This window comes from Bos indicus, chromosome 4 (genome assembly GCF_029378745.1).
Source record: "Bos indicus isolate NIAB-ARS_2022 breed Sahiwal x Tharparkar chromosome 4, NIAB-ARS_B.indTharparkar_mat_pri_1.0, whole genome shotgun sequence".
Classification (NCBI taxonomy): Eukaryota; Metazoa; Chordata; class Mammalia; order Artiodactyla; family Bovidae; genus Bos; species Bos indicus.
In genome coordinates this window covers 74,809,528-74,829,240 of record NC_091763.1, presented here as the reverse complement: position 1 = coordinate 74,829,240, position 19,713 = coordinate 74,809,528, and the positions used below count along the sequence as shown (strand labels likewise).

The 19,713-nt window shown below is 36.5% G+C and overlaps 1 protein-coding gene across 11 annotated transcripts in view; it reads right to left on the bottom strand.

The window, feature by feature from the left end:
• Window positions 1-218: 218 nt before the first annotated feature.
• CFAP69 (cilia and flagella associated protein 69) overlaps window positions 219-19,713 on the bottom strand; it is a 60,249-nt gene continuing 40,754 nt past the window's right edge. For 10 of the 11 annotated variants that reach the window (XM_070787968.1, XM_070787971.1, XM_070787972.1 and 7 more), the window contains 8 exons: window positions 14,079-14,160; window positions 8,277-8,469; window positions 6,759-6,896; window positions 6,107-6,183; window positions 4,441-4,638; window positions 2,713-2,799; window positions 1,047-1,151; window positions 219-552 (listed from right to left, as the gene is read on the bottom strand). In XM_070787968.1, coding sequence (XP_070644069.1) covers window positions 382-552; window positions 1,047-1,151; window positions 2,713-2,799; window positions 4,441-4,638; window positions 6,107-6,183; window positions 6,759-6,896; window positions 8,277-8,469; window positions 14,079-14,160 — 1,051 coding nt within the window. In that variant the 3' untranslated portion in view covers window positions 219-381. The remainder of the gene's footprint in view (window positions 553-1,046; window positions 1,152-2,712; window positions 2,800-4,440; window positions 4,639-6,106; window positions 6,184-6,758; window positions 6,897-8,276; window positions 8,470-14,078; window positions 14,161-19,713) is intronic. The other variant, XM_070787969.1, reaches the window with a different exon arrangement.

The following is a 19,713-nucleotide window of genomic DNA, read 5'->3' as shown; positions in this document are numbered from 1 at the left end:
TTTCAGTTTCTGGATCCAACAATGCCTATAGTTTTAATTAGTTTTATATTTGACTTTTGTTATTGTGTTTTTTTTTTTTGTTTTGCTTTTTGGCTCAAATCAGTTGGAGCTGTTCACATCAGTTGAAAGAGTCTTAACTGATACAATATGTTTTACAATTTTCAGTTAAGAGGACTGTAATCTTTAGAAAGAAACTGATGATAACTCTTCTCACAGTATATGTTGATACTTTTAATAACAATATATTATATTTCCTTTCTTTTATTTTTAATAGTATTTTACTAAAATATTTATTCTAAAATGTTTGCTTTACATTTATATATAAAGATATTTAGCTAAAAATTATCAGTGGAATTTATTTCAAAAATCCTTTAGAGTATTTTATGCGGGATCACTCTTCTTTGGCTCATCCACAGTTTTTACTGCTTTCACCTTCTGTAAGGCTCCTCCTCGAATAGGCAGTTTCTTAAGAGCAATATCTGTATCAGCCAGAGGTCCTCCCACTAATCGGGCAGGAGTGCTTTCCACTGTTACTACCCCACCAGAAGGCACCTATAAAAGCAAAATTAAACATTTAAGAGGCCATTTATAAAAATTTTCACTAAGAGGAAAATTTATTCATCCTTTAGCTAACTTTGGATAAGACACAAAATGCATATAGTAACTAGGAGGCAGTGTGTAATAATGGAAAAATCAGGGCTTTGGGGCCTTTGCAATCAGGGCCAAATTATTTCCAGAAGAGGACACCAAGAACACTGGAATATGGTATGGATCTATTAACAAGCAAAGGAGGCACTGCACACTTCCTGTCAATGAGATGTAGAGACCTACTTTGACTAGTGTTTACAGCAGTTTCTTGGGAATCCTGGAGGGCTAGGTCTGGTCTAAACCAGCACTAGGTAAGGGCAGGGATAAATATGCCTTAACTACTTGACATTTTAAAGCAAAAAGAAAAAGTATGAGACAAAACCTCATGGAAATAACATTCTTTGGGAACTAAATTCATTATCTATTAAGAAAAGTTATGGAGAAAAAAAAAATCTTACTGTTGCGTTAAGGCCTTTAATATCTGTTCTGTGAAATATCGCATTTGGTGGTCTTTCACCATATCTAGAGGATTCTATAGCTTTCTCTTGAAGTCTTTTTGCTTTCTGAAGATTTTTAAATTAGAAAGAAAATAAAATTGTTATTAAAGCATTAACTATGGTACTTACAAAGAAGTATACAAAATATATTTGTGTCTGGTTTATAATTTATTAGCACTAGATCTAGCATTTATTCATTTAAGCTAAGAAAATAGTTATTAGCAAGTTATATCCTTTGCACATTGCAGGAAACAACTAAAAATGTTACTGAAATTTCCAGAGGTACTGGCAATATATGACCAAGGGATAAAATAGTTCCTAAGGAAATCAGGCTCAGTTTTTTGCACATGGTTGAATAAACTACTAAATTTACAATAGATGATGCATGTTTTCAAATTATTTTGTACAAATACTAATCCAGTACACTTAAATGTTTTAAGAATTCAGAATAATGCAAACTATATAATTTGCTGCTGCTGTTGCTAAGTCACTTCAGTCGTGTCCCACTCTGTGGGACCCCATAGACGGAAGCCCACTGGGCTCCTCTGTCCCTGGGATTCTCCAGGCAAGAATACTGGAGTGGGTTGCCATTTCCTTCTCCAATGCATGAAAGTGAAAAGTGAAAGTGAAGTCACTCAGTCATGCCCGACTCTTAGCGACCCCATGGACTGGAGCCTACCAGGCTCCTCCGTCCATGGGATTTTCCAGGCAAGAGTACTGGAGTGGGGTGCCATTGCCTTCTCTGATAATTTGCTGCAGTTACCTTCAAATTCAATAGTTGAGGCACTAGAACAGGTGAAATCCTAGGTAACAACTAATCTGTGTGGGAGGGTTTTCATAAACTCTTCCTTAAAAGTACAGGTAGTTATGGGGCTATTTGGTAAATAACATTGGGAAGAACTTTTCATGAGAAGGGGGAGACATGGTATCTTGAATAAGCTTGTTGTTAATTTTGATTTTCCTATCTTAATATGGTTCCACTATTTTTGTGGGCTAATATATCATTTAATGATTTCATATTTAGAGGAAAAATTATCACATTATGTAAAAGTGTATCCCAAGCACAAATGGAAAAAAGTAATGAGATTTTAGAACTCTATGATGTTCTTACATATTTCAAGTGAACAATTAGCATTATAAACTTTTTAGATTACTTTCAAGCTTATTGCTGAAGCAGGTTATCACATTTTCTCAAATTCCTATTTAATCTTTAATATAATGTTTCTTATGGTGGTCACAGGGAAAACATCTTTGATCGAGAGGGCAATATGGACAGTTGTTATTTGTGTCCTTCACTCTGCTTCTTACAGAATCAGTGAATAAGAAGGCTCAGAATGGAAAGCAGAAGCACACTCCTGCTTATTCCTGACTAACTCTCATCTCTTTTATGCAAACCAGGAACACCATCCTTGCATCACCCTGCTAAGCCAAATGAAGCTCAGAGTGGTATCTTCTGAAACTGTGAAAAATGCTTAGTTTCAGTTATCATCTTAAACTGCAAATGAGGATCAACAATGTTGGTATCCCACAGAAAGATCAACAGAAAAAGGTGAATGAATATTTCCCTGAAAAATTCTGTCAGAGTTGGCTGCTTTTTGTGGTTATCATAATATTTAAAAAATCCTACCTTTAAAGTTTTAGCATTTGATGTTCTGGCCAAGAAATTTTCCCATGATTTATTAGCCAATTCTCTTTGCTTGTGTGTGGCTTGTATCTGAAATGAGAAAGATAATTAAGAGTTCGTCAAAGGGCTTGAATACCTCTATTTTGAAGAAAGAGCTAGTTTTTGCCAATATAAATTTTAAGGCCAACTAGCAAAAAGATTAGAGTTTAACAACTTAAATAACGAAGGTCTTAAAACAAACAAACAAACAAAATTCTCTCCTCACTACGTGGCCAAGGTTTGAACTGCTTCCCATGAAATGTAATGAAAAACTGGTGTTATAAAAATATAAAATATGAGAATAACAATAATCGTTCTCAGCAAGACTGTTTTAAATAAATATCACTTGCAAAAACAGAGTATAATCCAGAGCAAGTTACATAAATGACCCAACAGCAAATCCACAGAGAAAATAAAGAGATTTCTGCTGCCACTGATAATAGTTTAGGCAAGATTATATTGGTGGAGCTTCTTCTAATTTATGACTTCAGCAAGACAAGCAATTTTGTGAGAGTGCTGAGTTTGTTGTGGAGTTACAGTCTGGGAAATACTACTGACAAACTACAAAGACTGTGGTTCTCAACAGACTCTCCACTAAATATATAATCAGAAAACACATGCCCTTGGTTGGTATATAGTATATTATTAAGCTTAAATTATGAACCTAAGGGTATTTAATTAAACAACTGCTAAAAAATAAGTGGGGTCAGAGCCATGATAACAAAGCAACGATAATCAGCAGATCAGCAATAGCTAGTCCACACAGCAGAACACTGCCACTCAATATAACTACTGAGAAGCAGAACTTCCATCAGGGATACTCCACTAAAGATCCAAAGAATGGCTTAAATGGCAGTATCCTTGCAATAAAAACTCTCCAACAAATAAAACTTTTAAGAAGGGAGGTATCTAAGATGGAGCAGAATTTATAAGTGGATGCTAAGTTCTGCTAGACGGAAGACATAAACATTTAACAGTATAAGTGAAAACATCAGGCAATAGAAAAACACTTTGGAAATCACCTTAAAGAGTTCTAAATATTTAACTTTAGTCATAAAGGATCACCAAGCAGCAATGGGGAGTCTATATCATCTCTGCATCGGTGGACAAGTTCACTTAGTCACTTAACCTATTTGCTCAAAAACGTCAGGTGTGTTGTTTCTCACCTGTGTAAAGCTTTTGGGGAAAAATGGCTTATATTTTCCCAACAGGCTTTTTCTGACTAGCTAAAGTCAGACAGCACATTTACAGAGTGCTCACAGCATGTGATTTGGCACTGAGGTGAGGAGATGTGCCTCTGGTTGGCATACAAGTGAGGGCCTGTCACAGAGTGAGGGACAAGGGCCGACTTTCTCATTGAGGTTAAACTTACAGTCACAGAGATACACTGTTTGTCAGAATTTTCTAGATATGTGCACTTAAATAGACCACAATTTTTGAAACTCTGACATTTCAAAAATGGAAATGTAAGCCTTTAGAAATAAAATTATAATGTCATAGACCAGCATTGACTACAATAATTGAATTTCAAGCTATTTACTCCATGTTTTCTTTCAATCTGTACAAAGACACAGAAAGTAACTATAAAAGAAAATCACAAAATGACTCTTAAGTGCTGAAGCATTCACAAATAAGGCAAATACCTTAGGGATAATTTCAACTAGTTTATACACTGAAATTATTTTGGCTTACTTTTGTATATACTTTTTGTTCATTTTGCACATCTTGGCGTGCTTGGCTTTCAATCATCTCACTTTGCAGAGAAACAACCATCTTTCCAATATTTTCTGATGCTGCTGTAATAGATTCCAAAATTTTTTTGTCTGTGGTGACTGGTCTTAGCTTTTCTAATTTTATTTCTTCATATATTTCATTCCATATTTCTCCAATCTGTTATAGCAAAGTTTAAACAAGTTAAACTAACCAAAAATAAATGATATACTTTTAGGTAACCTAAAATGTATTTGAGTGATCATTCCAAAGTTAACACTTACGGAACCAGCTTTTCCTAACTTACTCTTTGGGAATAAGTGGCACTGGGAATGATTTGAGGCAACAGTTACATTTGAGTATTCAGGAATCACTTACCTAATGTTTTTCAATGATAAGTATTCACAGAGAAGGCTCTACTATCTAAGTGTAGTTCATTGCCATAATCACTGCCCTCTCCTTTATAGTCACTCTGTTTTCACAGCTGCACAAATTGTTGCTTTACTTTCATCCTCCTGAAGTACTGATGCTTTCCTTTCTAAAGCCCTGTTTGAAGACTGGGTCAAGATGAATTTATAGAACAGTGAAGATGGAGATTTCTGGAATCCTGGTACCTAGTCATCCCAGAAACAGGGCCTTGTCCCTCATCTTCTAGCTAAGGTAATACTTGACCTAAAACTCTTAATATGTTGATTTCATCATGCTGTAGCTCCACCTCATATACTGGGATATATGGAAATTACTGCATTTGAGTATATTTAAATTTAGAGGAAAAAAATATTCATCCAGGATATGGGTAAAATTAAGCCTTGTTTTCCCTTTTTAAGTAGAGATTTATTCATTTACAGCATTCAATACATAGTACTAATATTAGAAGAGCATGTTTACTTAAAAAGGCTTTTCTAGAAGTTCAAAGGCATTTATTTACCAAAAAGTATATAACCAGAGAAGTAAGCAACCCAGGACTATTAATTGATATTTGACCATTGGATAATGTAATGATAAAACAATACTTTAATAAGTATTAATTTATTTTAATAAGTAATAATTCATTCAATTCTAGCTCTTTTAAAGAAAATTATTTTTGAAACTTTTGACTGCACTTAGTCTTCGTTGCTGTGTGTGGGCTTTTTCTAGTTGCTGAGAGCCAGGGCTACTCTTCATTGCCATGCACAGGCTTCTCATTGCAGTGGCTTCTCCTGTGGCAAAGCACAGGCTCACTCTGGAGCACAGGCTCAGTAGTTGTGGCACCAGGCTTAGTTGCCCTGTGGCATGTGGGATCTTCCCAGACCAGGGATCGAACCTGTGTCCCTTGCATTGGCAGGTGGATTCTTAACCACTGGACCACCAGGGAAGTCCCAATTCTAGCTCTAAATACCCTTCTAAAAGAGAAGAAATTATGTTTTAAAGATCTGTTAGGCTTCTATTCAGTAATGTCTATCTTTCTTTATAAACTAAAAGTTGGATGAAATTTTATCCCATGGAATTACCCAATTAATTAATTGTATGCTCCTTGAATAGTATCAGATGTAAAATGAAAACTAAAAACTATATAGTATGTGGATTATTGCTCACAAATATGAATAGATCTTTCCCAACTGATGACTTGTATACTAGATTTTAATAACAAGGCTAAGAAGGTACTCACTTTAAAATCAAGATATCTATGTATGATACACAGAGTGACAAAATCTTCAGCAGATAAGCCAGGTAAATTTTCAAAATCTAAACAAAGTTTATAAAGAGAGAATTACTTTAACTGAGCAAATAATTCTAAAAGGCATATATCTATCATAAAAATGCAAATGATTCCTTTTGATTTCATCCTGATTTATGAAAATGTTACTTCTGTGAGCATCTGGCTTCCTCCTGTAACAAACCTCTGCCAGGTCATCCTTATGTAGTCATTAAAAAAGGAACGCTTTCTGTGCTGTGGTCAGACCATGATACTGTACTTTTACAATCTTTAGAGTGAGGACTTTTTTCTTAATAAGAAGCGAAGTTAAGTCCTCAGGTGATTCAGAATTCTACTATTTAAGTCTAATCATCTAAACTAATTGTCTTTAATCCTGACTGTACTCTGGAATTGCCTGGGGAGCTTAAAAAATACTGATGCCTTCCCCCAAATCCAGAGCTCAAGGGGGCAGCTGGTTGCATTGTGATAACAATGGAACATGCATTTGTCTATATAAAGGGACTTTTATTCATCATGTCTGAAAAACGGACTCCAAAGTGAAATCAATTCACAATACTCAGCAAAGAAAGAGAGGCTCTTTAGAATTTGACAAGTAACTTCTTACCTAGTTTGCCCAACACAGCATAAATTTTTGCTCTGATATTCTCAGCAACATCCATAACTGCAATAGTTGGGCAGTTAGCAGGCAGTGGTATGATTTTTTGCTCTTCTTGAAAACTAGTAAATAAAGGTTTCTTTGTATCTAATCATTGGATATCATAAAAATATAGAAAGGACAGATAAAAATTGTAGTAAATTAATAATTTTAAGATTTTAGTCTAGACATCATACTAACAGAATACAGTACTGCCTGATACATGGTTACTCTTTTAAAAACATAAGTAACCAGCAATTTTTCCCCATTCTGTTGGAAAAATTTAATTTTTTACTATTTATGTAAAGTATAAAAATTTCACAAAATTACTTTTTAAAACTGAAACTTTCACATAAAAAACTTTTCTAATTTTGAGATCCAGAAACTGAACATGTCAGTTTAACAATGATTTAATCTCCTATTTGCTTTTGGTTTCTATATGTTATCCTATAAATATAAAAACTATTTTATGATGTTATGGGTTAGAAGTTAGAAATAATACAAATGGATTGAAGAGAGAAATCACCAGGAGTTAAAGGGGAAGTATTTTCACTTAAAAATAAACAATACTAACATATAAAATTATAATAAGAATCATAAGAGGTTTAGAAAATGTAATAGAGCACTATGCTGCTGCTGCTGCTAAGTCACTTCAGCTGTGTCCGACTCTGAGCGACCCCATAGACGGCAGCCCACCAGGCTCCCCCGTCCCTGGGATTCTCCAGGCAAGAACACTGGAGTCAGTTGCCATTTCCTTCTCCAATGCATGAAAGTGAAAAGTGAAAGTGAAGTCGCTCAGTTGTGTCTGACTCTAGCGACCCCATGGACTGTAGCCTACCAGGCTCCTCCGTCCATGGGATTTTCCAGGCAAAAGTACTGGAGTGGGATGCCATTGCCTTCTCCGATATAGCACTATAGAATAGATAAATGAAATATAAATTCTGGTACTATAAACTTCATTAATTTAGAGTCTAGTCACTTAAATTTATGACCATTGATTTATTTTTATTTAGAAAAGTTTCCTCCTTTACATAAAAAGTAAACTATAAATGAGAATCAACAGAAATGTTCAAAATACCAGAAAAATTGTTCTTAAGCACTCTACTTTTTAAGCACTCAAATTATATTGGTAAATGAAATATTACTGAAAATACTTACAAAAGCAGATAACCCAAAGAAAATGCTTTAGGTTTTTTCAAATTTTATTGGTAAATGAAAGATTACTGAAAATACTTACAAAAGCAGATAACCCAAAGAAAATGCTCCTGTTAAGTTTTGTTTTCCAAGTTAAAGAATATAATCAAATACCATTTCCTGAAAATATTCTATAAAAACATGAACCTACTAATTTACTTAGTTTTCTTTCAATCTGCAGACCCCTGTGAAAAGAACTTTAAACAAAGAGGTAGAAGGCCCCATACTTTCCTAATGTCTCTTTCTAAAAATACGGATCTAATTATTTCTACAAACAATTACAAATACACTTACCAACAATCTTCCCATATTTATCACGTTTTACTCCTAGTTCTTTTTCTTCCTTTCTCCACAATTTAATTAAAAGACTAGCAGCTGTCTGGTCCTTCTTCCCTCGCCAAGCATTGACATGAGCCGCAGTTTTGGGATTATCACAGAATTCAACCATTATTCCAAGTATTAGATTGCAGAATTTTTTTTGGTTTAACTTTTGCAAGGAAACAGAAAAAGAAAAATGTTGCAATAAATACATATATTTTAAATAAAAAAATAAAAATTTTAAGAATTATTGTCTTTTAAAAGAGAAATATTGTATTAATCAGTAGGTTTTTTTCCTAAATGACTGCCTTATAAAATCAAGACTCTAAGTATGATTTGTGACCATCTCCTGTTAAAATAGATACCATTGTAATGAGTTCATTTTCAAACAATAGAGACTTTTAAAAAACAGAAATAAAAAGATTGAATATAATTCTGATGTAGTCATAAACATAACCTGAACAAAAATGTCATTGATTTAGTTCAATAAGAAAAAGAAATATTGAAATTAAGTGGAGCAAGGTCATCTGTTCTATACATAAGAGTGTAATTATAGGATCTTTTTAATTTACCTGGTTTATTAAAGTTTGTTAAGACTCATCCTTGCTGTAACCTCATTATTATTAAGAGACTAACTGATAGTAACTCCAAATGGCAGTCACATGTGAAAATAAATCAAAACGAAGTATAATTTTATAGTTTGAAACTCAGCAACCATAAAAGAGTAGATTAGCATTTAAGAAAAACTATCTTATTAAGCATATTTCCTGTTTTTCTACAAATAGTTTTCAGTAAACTAAAATTTAAGTATGCTGCTGCTACTGCTGCTAAGTCGCTTCAGTCGTGTCCGACTCTGTGCGACCCCATAGACGGCAGCCCACCAGGCTCCCCTGTCCCTGGGATTCTCCAGGCAAGAACACTGGAGTGGGTTGCCATTTCCTTCTCCAATGCATGAAAGTGAAAAATGAAAGTGAAGTCGCTCAGTCGTATCCAACTCCTAGTGACCCCACGGATGGCAGCACACTAGAGAAGTCCAAGTAGAGCAAAGGCGTCCACACAGTTATGGCTTCTGTGTGAAATATTTTTGGTTGAGAAACTCTTACAGTGTACTGCTAATAGAATATGGCAAAAGAAACATGTAACCTGTTGTCTGAATTACATACATTATCAGTTTCCTGTTTGATTAAATTATGGATAATATTACCTGCTTTAGAGAGTTATTATAACTTATATGGGGTTTCCCAGGAGCTACAGGAGACACAGGTTCAATCACTGGGTTGGGAAGATCCCTTGGAGGAGGGCATGGTAACCCATTCCAGTATTCTTGCCTGGAGAATCCCATGGACAGAGGAGACTGGAGGGCTACAGCCCATAGGGTCGCAAACTGTCAGACACGACTGAGTGACTAACATACACACACACTGTCACATAGTAAACTCTCAGTAATATTTAACCTTTATGAGCAATTATTCGGTTCAGTTCAGTTCACTCGAGTCCGACTCTTTGTGACCCCATCAGTCGCAGCACACCAGGCCTCACTGTCCATCACCAACTCCCAGAGTTCACTCAAACGCACGTCCATCAATTCTGTGATGTCATCCAGCCATCTCATCCTCTGTCGTCCCCTTCTCCTCCTGCCCCCAATCCCTCCCAGCATCAGAGTCTTTTCCAATGAGTCAACTCTTCGTATGAGGTGGCCAAAGTACTGGAGTTTAAGCTTTAGCATCAGTCCTTCCAAAGAACACCCAGGGCTGATCTCCTTTAGAATGGACTGTTTGGATTTCCTTGCAGTCCAAGGGACGCTCAAGAGTCTTCTCCAACACCACAGTTCAAAAGTATCAATTCTTCGATGCTCTTTTCTTCACAGTCCAACTTTCACAATCATGTATGACCACTGGAAAAACCATAGCCTTGACTGCTGCTGCTGCTGCTAAGTCGCTTCAGTCGTGTCCGACTCTGTGCGATCCCTTAGACGGCAGCCTACCAGACTTCCCCATCTCTGGGATTCTCCAGGCAAGAACACTGGAGTGGGTTGCCATTTCCTTCTCTGCTTTTCAATATGCTATCTAGGTTGGGCATAACTTTCCTTCCAAGGAGTAAGAGTCTTTTAATTTCATGGCTGCAGTCACCATCTGCAGTATTTTGGAACCCAAAAAATAAAGTCTGACACTGTTTCCACTGTTTCCTCATCTATTTCCCATGAAGTGATGGGACCGGATGCCATGATCTTCGTTTTCTGCATGCTGAGCTTTAAGCCAACTTTTTCACTCTCCTCTTTCACTTTCATCAAGAGGTTCTTTAGTTCTTCTTCACTTTCTTCCATAAGGGTGGTGTCATCTGCATATCTGAGGTTATTGGTGTTTCTCCCGGCAATCTTGATTCCAGCTTGTGCTTCTTCCAGCCCAGTGTTTCTCATGATGTACTCTGCATATAAGTTAAATAAGCAGGGTGACAATATACAGCCTTGATGTACTCTTTTTCCTATTTGGAACCAGTCTGTTGTTCCATGTCCAGTTATTACACACTGAATAAATATTTTAACAGATTGTATTAATCACAATCCTTAATCAAGTCAGTTTTTTATTCTTCTACTTCACTTTGGGAATGCCTAATGGCTCAGTGGTAAAGAATCCACCTGCAATGTAGGAGACATGGGTTCGATCCCTACATTGGGAAGATTCCCTGGAGAAGAAAATAACAACCCACACCAGTATTCTTGCCTGGGAAATCCCATGGACAGAGGAGCCTGGTGTGCTACAGTCCATGAGTCACAAGAGTCAGATATGACTTAACTAAAACTACCACCACATACTTCAGTTTTAGGAGGGAGGCAAATGTCAATGGTTGAAGTTTATATACAAACTTCATTAAAGATTATTTGTAATTTATAATTAGCTTGGTTGGTTTAATCTACATTCAGTTCAGTTCAGTTCAGTTGCTCAGTCGTGTCCGACTCTTTGTGACCCCATCAATCGCAGCATGCCAGGCCTCCCTGTCCATCACCAACTCTCAGAGTTCACTCAAACTCACGTCCATTGATTCTGTGATGCCATCCAGCCATCTCATCCTCTGTCGTCCCCTTTTCCTCCTTCCCCCAATCCCTCCCAGTATCAGACTCTTTTCCAATGAGTCAACTCTTTGCATGAGGTGGCCAAAGTACTGGAGTCTCAGCTTTAGCATCAGTCCTTCCAAAGAACACCCAGGGCTGATCTCCTTTAGAATGGACTGTTTGGATTTCCTTGCAGTCCAAGGGACTCTCAAGAGTCTTCTCCAACACCACAGTTTAAAAGCATCAATTCTTCGGCGCTCAGCTTTCTTCACAGTCCAACTCTCACATCCACACATGACCAATGGAAAAGCCATAGCCTTGACTAGACAGACCTTTGTTGGCAAAGTAATGTCTCTGCTTTTGAATATGCTATCTAGGTTGGTCATAACTTTCCTTCCAAAGAGTAAGCGTCTTTTAATTTCATGGCTGCAGTCACCATCTGCAGTGATTTTGGAGCCTAAAAAAAAAAAAGTCTGATACTGTTTCCACTGTTTCCCCATCTATTTCCCATGAAGTGATGGGACCAGATGCCATGATCTTCATTTTCTGAATGTTGAGATTTAAGCCAACTTTTTCACTCTCCTCTTTCACTTTCATCAAGAGGCTTTTTAGTTCCTCTTCATTTTCTGCCATAAGGGTGGTGTCATCTGCATATCTGAGGTTATTGGTATTTCTCCCGGCAATCTTGATTCCAGCTTGTGCTTCTTCCAGCCCAGCGTTTCTCATGATGTACTCTGCATAGAAGTTAAATAAGCAGGGTGACAGTATACAGCCTTTACGCACTCCTTTTCCTATTTGGAACCAGTCTGTTGTTCCATGTCCAGTTCTAACTGTTGCTTCCTGACCTGCATATAGGTTTCTCAAGAGGCAGGTCAGATGGTCTGGTATTCCCATCTCTTTCAGAATTTTCCACAGTTTCTTGTGATCCACACAGTCAAAGGCTTTGGTATAGTCAATAAAGCGGAAATAGATGTTTTTCTGGAAGTCATTCAGTACAATCTAATAATTACATTCAAGAAAACACAGCAAAAATATGTCAGGAACTATTCAAACCACTGCATGTAAATGTATACACACATGCACATAATTATTCATACAATCCTAGCAGCAATGCATGAGGTAGATAATACTGTTATCTCTATTTTATAGATGAAGAAATTGGTAACAGAGGTGTTAAATAATTTGTCAAAGTTACACAGCTAACAACTCCAAGAGGCCTCAATCAGACTGATTCCAGTCTGTGCTCACAATCACTGTGCTATATGGCTTCTCCTACCAGCCTTCATATCTTTCCATCCAGAAACCCTAATGGTGAAGGAGAATGAATATAAGTAAGAAATGTCTTTTAATTTTTAAAATAAATTTTAATTACTTTATATATATATATATATATATACATACATACACACACACACACACATAATATCATTCCTTACTTCCAAATATTAAGTAGAAGCTACATTCCAGGAAGATATGACAAATTAATTTTGTAGCTTTGAGAATTCCCTGACACTGACCATGTGCTTCTAGACATACTCTAGTCAGAGAAACATGGTGAGATATATGTCGTTTAAGTCTGCCTAAGTAGAGCTATGTGGAGAAGGCAATGGCACTCCACTCCAGTATTCTTGCCTGGAAAATCCCATGGACGGAGGAGCCTGGTAGGCTGCAGTCCATGGGGTCGCACAGAGTTAGACACGACTGAGCAACTTCACTTTCACTTTTCACTTTCATGCATTGGAGAAGGAAATGGCAACCCACTCCAGTGTTCTTGCCTGGAGAATCCCAGGGACGGGGAAGCCTGGTGGGCTGCTGTTTATGGAGTCGCACAGAGTTGGACACGACTGAAGTGACTTAGCAGCAAGTAGAACTATGCATATATCCTTTGTATTATGCTCAATTTTCTGAACTTTCAAAGGGTTTCTGCTTATGACTCATTCAAGGTGGGTTATTTTTATTATTATAATTATTATTTACTTATTTTTTGTTTGTAGTGTTTTATATCTAATGAGCTTGCTATCATCTCTGGTGTCAACTAATTTTCTTTCACAGAGATGAAAGGACACAAATAAGTTTAGTATCTTTGCTAAGTTAAAGTAGGTTCATTATTCTGTTAATAATATCAAGAATGGTGGCAATCACAGGCAGTGACATACCTAGAACTCTGCATGAGAATATCTCTCAGAGTTTTACTGAAACAAAAGTATACTTTTTCTTTATATTATCTTAACTATGGACACACTTATTGAGGCTAGGAGGGGATTACTGTAAGGATAAATGTGAGTCTTTGCCATTCTTCTCAGCCTTTCTGGATTATTCTATGACACACTAGAGTCTTCACATTACCTACAAATCACACAGTTTTTTTTTTAAATGTTGATCTTTCCTTGTTTGTCAAGCTAGAAGTTATTAGTAAATGATTATTGACTTTGAAGTAGTCTAGCTGTTTCTTTAATTTTGTGGGGGAAAATCCACATAAAACAAATTCCCTGCTGTCATATGTTTGGGAACATTCATCTAAGTAAACCAATTTCTTCACTGGAGGAATTTTCAGACTCTTTATTATGCCAATGCACATTATGGAACTCCAGGAGGGATTTTTGTTTAAAACAAACATTTAAACACTATTTGGGGGCACATTTAATCACAGAGTAGTGTTCTGTGATACTCAGTTTGTAAAGAGCTAATAAAGACATATTTAATTTTTGTTAAACAGTTATTATACTTACTGCTAATAAATCCAAAAGGAGAAAAATGCCTTCTTTTTCAAGAAAGTAATCCTCTGAGGGGTAACATCCCAAAATGCAGCACCTTAAATAAAAAGGAAGGTAATAACTTAACAAGGCTTTATTGTTAAATTCAATTTGTGAGTTTATTTCTATCAAAAATATCTTCTCAAAGAATATTTTCCTTCATTCTCTCAAATCAGTTTATTTCTTTGCTTAAAAATTGAACTTTGAAGAGACTTTGCCAGTGTAGTTTAATTTCAACTATTTAAAAACTAATCCCAATTGTTTCTCATTGCTGCCTTTTTTCTGTAGATGCAATGTTCTCCTTTGCTTTCCCCAAATTAATTATTCCTAAAGGTCTCCTCTGGGTGCTCTATTAACTATTTCTTCAAGCTTTATTCATTTACTGTCTTTTACAGTGCTGGCATACCTGAAATACTTGCTTTTTTAAATTGCTTTTAATTACATCTTATCTTGGCATGAGATTATTTGCTGAAGTGCCTGCTGTGAAGTGCCTCACATGGAGTGAGGGGCTGAAGTTGTTGCCAGGGTTTCACTGTTCCTTTCACTGTTTTCCTGGGTTGCAACAGACATGGGCTGAACAAGTCACTGCTGGTGGTGGTGGTAAATTGAGCCCAATCTCCCTCTAGTCTTCCCAGGAATGGCAAGCCTGCTGGGGTCAATCGAAATCTCTTTTCTATTTAACATGGTATTTATCTATGATTCAAAAATAATATGATAATTATTTAACATGGCTCCCTCTTGGGGAAAAAAAAGAGAGAGACCTGTTTCTGCTGGCTGTTTTGTGATGGTGGTTGTGTGTAGTGGTGGTTGTGAGGGTTGGTGCATAAAGGCCATCAGCTTGGCCTCTTTCACTCATGTGCTTTCAAGTTTTACCACCTATGGGTATGAGTCACACTTATTTTGTTCCCACTTTTGAGGTAGTAACTCTCTCATGCCTATCATGGCCTGTCTTTTGCCTCTTTAATTCATAGCATTATTGTAATAATAAGAGAAAAAAATAGAACATCCTTCTCTGTTCAGAAATTAAATAATATACTTCTAAATTTCCCAAAGATTGAAAAGAAGATCACAATGAAAACTGGAAAACAGTTTGAATTTAATGATAAGAGCATATGGAACCCTGTTGGCTTCACAGGAGAATTTACAGCCTTAGATGGATATATTAGAGCAAAAGAACAGTTGAAAAATCTATGATCCTAGCATGTATCTCAAGAAATAGAAAAGATAAAATTGAATGAAAAAAATTCCACAAAATTAATTAAATAGAAAAACAAAATAGCATAGAAACAATGATGCAACAATTGATTCTTTAAAAAGACTAATAATATTGGTATCGATCAACCCTAGTGAAACCCATCAAGGAAAAGGAGAGAAGGCAGAAACGACTAATACCAAGAAAGAAAAAGAAGGCATCACTTTATATCCTACAGACATTAAAAATACTAAGAGGATATTATAAATGCTCACATAGCAGGAAATAACAAAAATTTAGACAAAATAAGTCCCTATAAAAAGACATCAGAACCTATACATGAGTAGAAAATCTTAACATATTTATACATATTAAAGAAATGAAACCTATACTTTAGAATCTTTCTACAAAAAAAATTCCGGTTTTCTTTTCAATTGGAAAACTAATTGGTGAATTCCACAAATTATTTAAGAAAGATATAAAAACAATCTTAGGCAAACTCTTTCTAGAGAAAATAAAATGAAGGAATACTTCCAAACTTGTTTTCTGAGGTCAAAATAAACTAGATTCCAAAACTATTCAGGGAATATTGATAAAAAAGAAATATTAAACTTACATTAACATGGTATTCTCCCCCAAATCTAAAAATATTTGCTAATTGAATCCAGCAACATAAAAAATAAAGACATAATACACCATAACCAGGTCAGGCTTATTCAAGAAATATAATGTGATGTATCATGTAAACAGAATGAAGGAGAAATATGATACTTATATAGAACTAAGTGTTTGATAATATTTAAAGTCCTTTCATGATACAAAGGAATAGATGAGAACTTCACTCATTTAAGTTTCTAAGAAAAGGAAAAAGATCTGATGCCTGGTATTACCAATTAAACACTGAACTTTGTTGTTACTGCTGTTCAGTTGCTAAGTTGTGTCCAACTCTTTGCGACGCCATGAACTACAGCACACCAGGCTTCCCTGTCCTTTACTATCTCCCAGAAGGCAATGGCACTCCACTCCAGCACTCTTGCCTGGAAAATCCCATGGACGGAGGAGGCTGGTGGGCTGTAGTCCATGGGGTTGTGAAGAGTCAGACACGACTAAGCGACTTCCCTTTCACTTTTCACTTTCCTGCATTGGAGAAGGAAATGGCAACCCACTCCAGGTTCTTGCCTGGAGAATCCCAGGGACAGGGGAGCCTGGTGGGCTGCCGTCTATGGGGTCGCACAGAGTCGGACATGACTGAAGCGACTTAGCAGCAGCAGCAGAGTTTGCTAAGGAGAAGGCAATGGCACCCCACTCCAGTACTCCTGCCTGGAAAATCCCATGGATGGAGGAGGCTGGTGGGCTGTAGTCCATGGGGTTTCGAAGAGTCGGACACGACTGAGCGACTTCCCTTTCACTTTTCACTTTCATGCATTGGAGAAGGAAATGGCAACCCACTCCAGTGTTCTTGCCTGGAGAATCCCAGGGACAGACGATGCATTGGAGAAGGAAATGGCAACCCACTCCAGTGTTCTTGCCTGGAGAATCCCAGGGACAGACAAGCCTGGTGGGCTGCCGTCTATGGGGTCGCACAGAGTCGGACACGACTAAAGTGACTTAGCAGTAGCAGTAGAGTTTGCTAAAACTCATCTCCAACTTATTTATTACTCATCTATTATACAAAGGTATTTGAAGTTGTGCTTTAGTAAAAGACACAGATAAAGTCATTTATCTTTATCCTAGTATAATTTTGAAATATCAAATAAAAAAGGGATAAAACATCAAGTTATTTTCTGCAGTAACCACTGAAGCCCAATATATTGGTATATAGGAAGGTACTCAATACTCATGTCTGAACTTTTTACTAGGCTTAATACAGCACTTTGGTCAATAAGACTTTGCTGTTGAAACTAAAGATCAGGTTATCATGTTATCACTATATCCTTCTCTGTAGTAAAAAAGAAACTAGATAATTGATTAGCCCCATTGCCCATGTTTATCTGGAAGAGAGCTGACTATTCCAGCTCTGTATAAAACGAGAGAATTTCCAGGGGATACATCTAGTTACTTTATCCTTTGGAAAGTAATATTCATCAGAGTTTCCCTACTACCCCCATGTTTATTGCAGTATAATTGGAATTTTTAATCTGTATATAGTTTTGTATATAATTTGGTGAGTTTGGACATATGCAAATACTTGTGTTGCTATCATCACAATCCAGGTAATAAAAACATTTATCACCTATTAAAGTTTCCTTATATCCCTTTGTGTGTTTTTGTTGTTGGTGTTTCTTTTTGGTGGGGGGAATAAGACCATTGAACATATGAGATCTACTCACTTAACAAATGTTTAAGTACACAACATCTTACCTTAACTCTAGCCACTATATTCTAGAGTAGGTCTATGTGCAATGTGAGTGAGTGAGTGAAGTCACTCAGTCGTGTCTGACTCTTTGTGACCCCCTGGACTGTAGCCCACCAGGCTCCTCTGTGTGTTACACTGCAGATCTGATCTCTGGAACTTACTAATCTTGTATGACTGTAACTTTATATCCATTGAACAACACATCAAGCCTCCCTCGCTCCATCATTCTACATACTCCATCGTACTACATACTATTATCTACTTTTACACTGGTGACTATTTTAGATGCAGTGTTTAAGAGAAATTATGTATAAGAGATATCCTTCTCTGAATGACATTTCACTTAGCATAATGTATCCTATGTTGTTGCCAATGGTAGGATTTCCTTCTTTTTTAAAGCTGAGTAATATTCCACTGTATGTACATAACACATTTTCTTCATTCATCTGATGGACATTTCTGTTGTTTCTGTATCTTTACTATTGTGAATAGTGAATAATTATTCACAGTGAACAGCGCAGCATAGAACACAGGATGAAGCTATCACTTCAAGATACTGATTTCGATTCTTTCGGGTATATTCCGAGAAGTGAGATTACTGGACCATATGGCAGCTCTATTTTTCATTGTTTGAGGAGCCTCCATATCGCTTGTGATTGCACCACTATGTCTTTCACCTCTTGTTAATGTTGATTTCTAAGAACTTTATTCTTAGAAATTACAAATGTCATTGCTTCTAATTTCCTCTTTACTGTATAGTTCATTACTAGTATATAGAAATGCAATTGTTTTGTATGTTAATTTTGTATCCTGCAACTTTAATGAATTCATTTATTAGTTCTAACAGTCTTTTGGTGGAGTCTTTAGTGTTTTCTACATATTAAGATCATGTAATCTGCAAACAGATGCAAACTTTACCCTTTTTTTCTGATTTGGATGCTTTTTTTTCTTTTTCTTGCCCAACTGCTCTGAGTAGAACTTATGGTACTATGTTGAGTAAAAGCGGTAAGAGTGGGCATCCTTGCCTTGTACAGATCACATGCGAAGCTCTCCAGACCTGGACTTTTTTGGTTGGGAGGTTTTTGATTGTGGATTTAATCTCTTTATTGTTACTGATCTGAGCAGGCTTTCTATTTCTTCTTGATTCAGTCTTGGTAGATTGTATATTTCTATTAATAGTTTAGGTATGTTGTGTTTTCATTTTAGTTTGCCTTGAGAAATCTTCTAGTTTCCTTTTTGTTTTTGTCTCCGACCCAATGGTTATACTAAAGTGTGTTGTTTGATTTCCATGCTTTTGTGGATTTTTCTGGTTTCCTTTTGTTATTGATTGCTAGTTGAACTCAGTTGTAGTCAGAAAAGAATGATTTCCATTTTGTTAAATTTGTCTAGGCTTGTTTTGTGACCTTGTACATGTCTTACCCTAGAGAATGTGCCATATGTGCTTGTAAAACAAACAAACAAAAATCTCTGTGTCTCTTCTCAAAACTACTCTAAATACTTCACTTATGGCCACCAAGTGTGTAGGTTTTTTCTATACCAAACAATTCTTCAATTCGCAGTGGACATCAACTGGGTATCCTCCAATTCAATTCAATTCTGAAACTACTACCTAGAGTCAGCATCCAGTCTCACAGGTTAAGAGCTCAGTCCCACAAGATCATGCTGCTTTCCTCCCCCCAAAATTAGATTCTAGTCCAGGTTGTCACCTGTGCTTCTGACCAACCAGATGTAGAGTAGCTCACAGAACTCGGGAAAATAGCTTACTTACTAGAGTACCAGTTTACTATACAATAATATAACTTGGGGACAGCCTGATGGAAGAGATGAACAAGACAAAGTATATAGGGAAGGGGCCTGGATCTTCCATGCCCCTCTCAGCAACTCCGCGTGTTCACTGACCTGGAAGTTCCTCAATCTCATGGTTTAGGATTTTTATAGAGGCTTCATTGTGTAGGTATAACTGATGAGATCAGTGGCCATTGGTGATTAAACTCAATTTTCAGTCTCTCTCCCCTCCCTGGAGGTTGAGGGTGGAGCTGAAAGTTACAACCTTTAAGTAACTA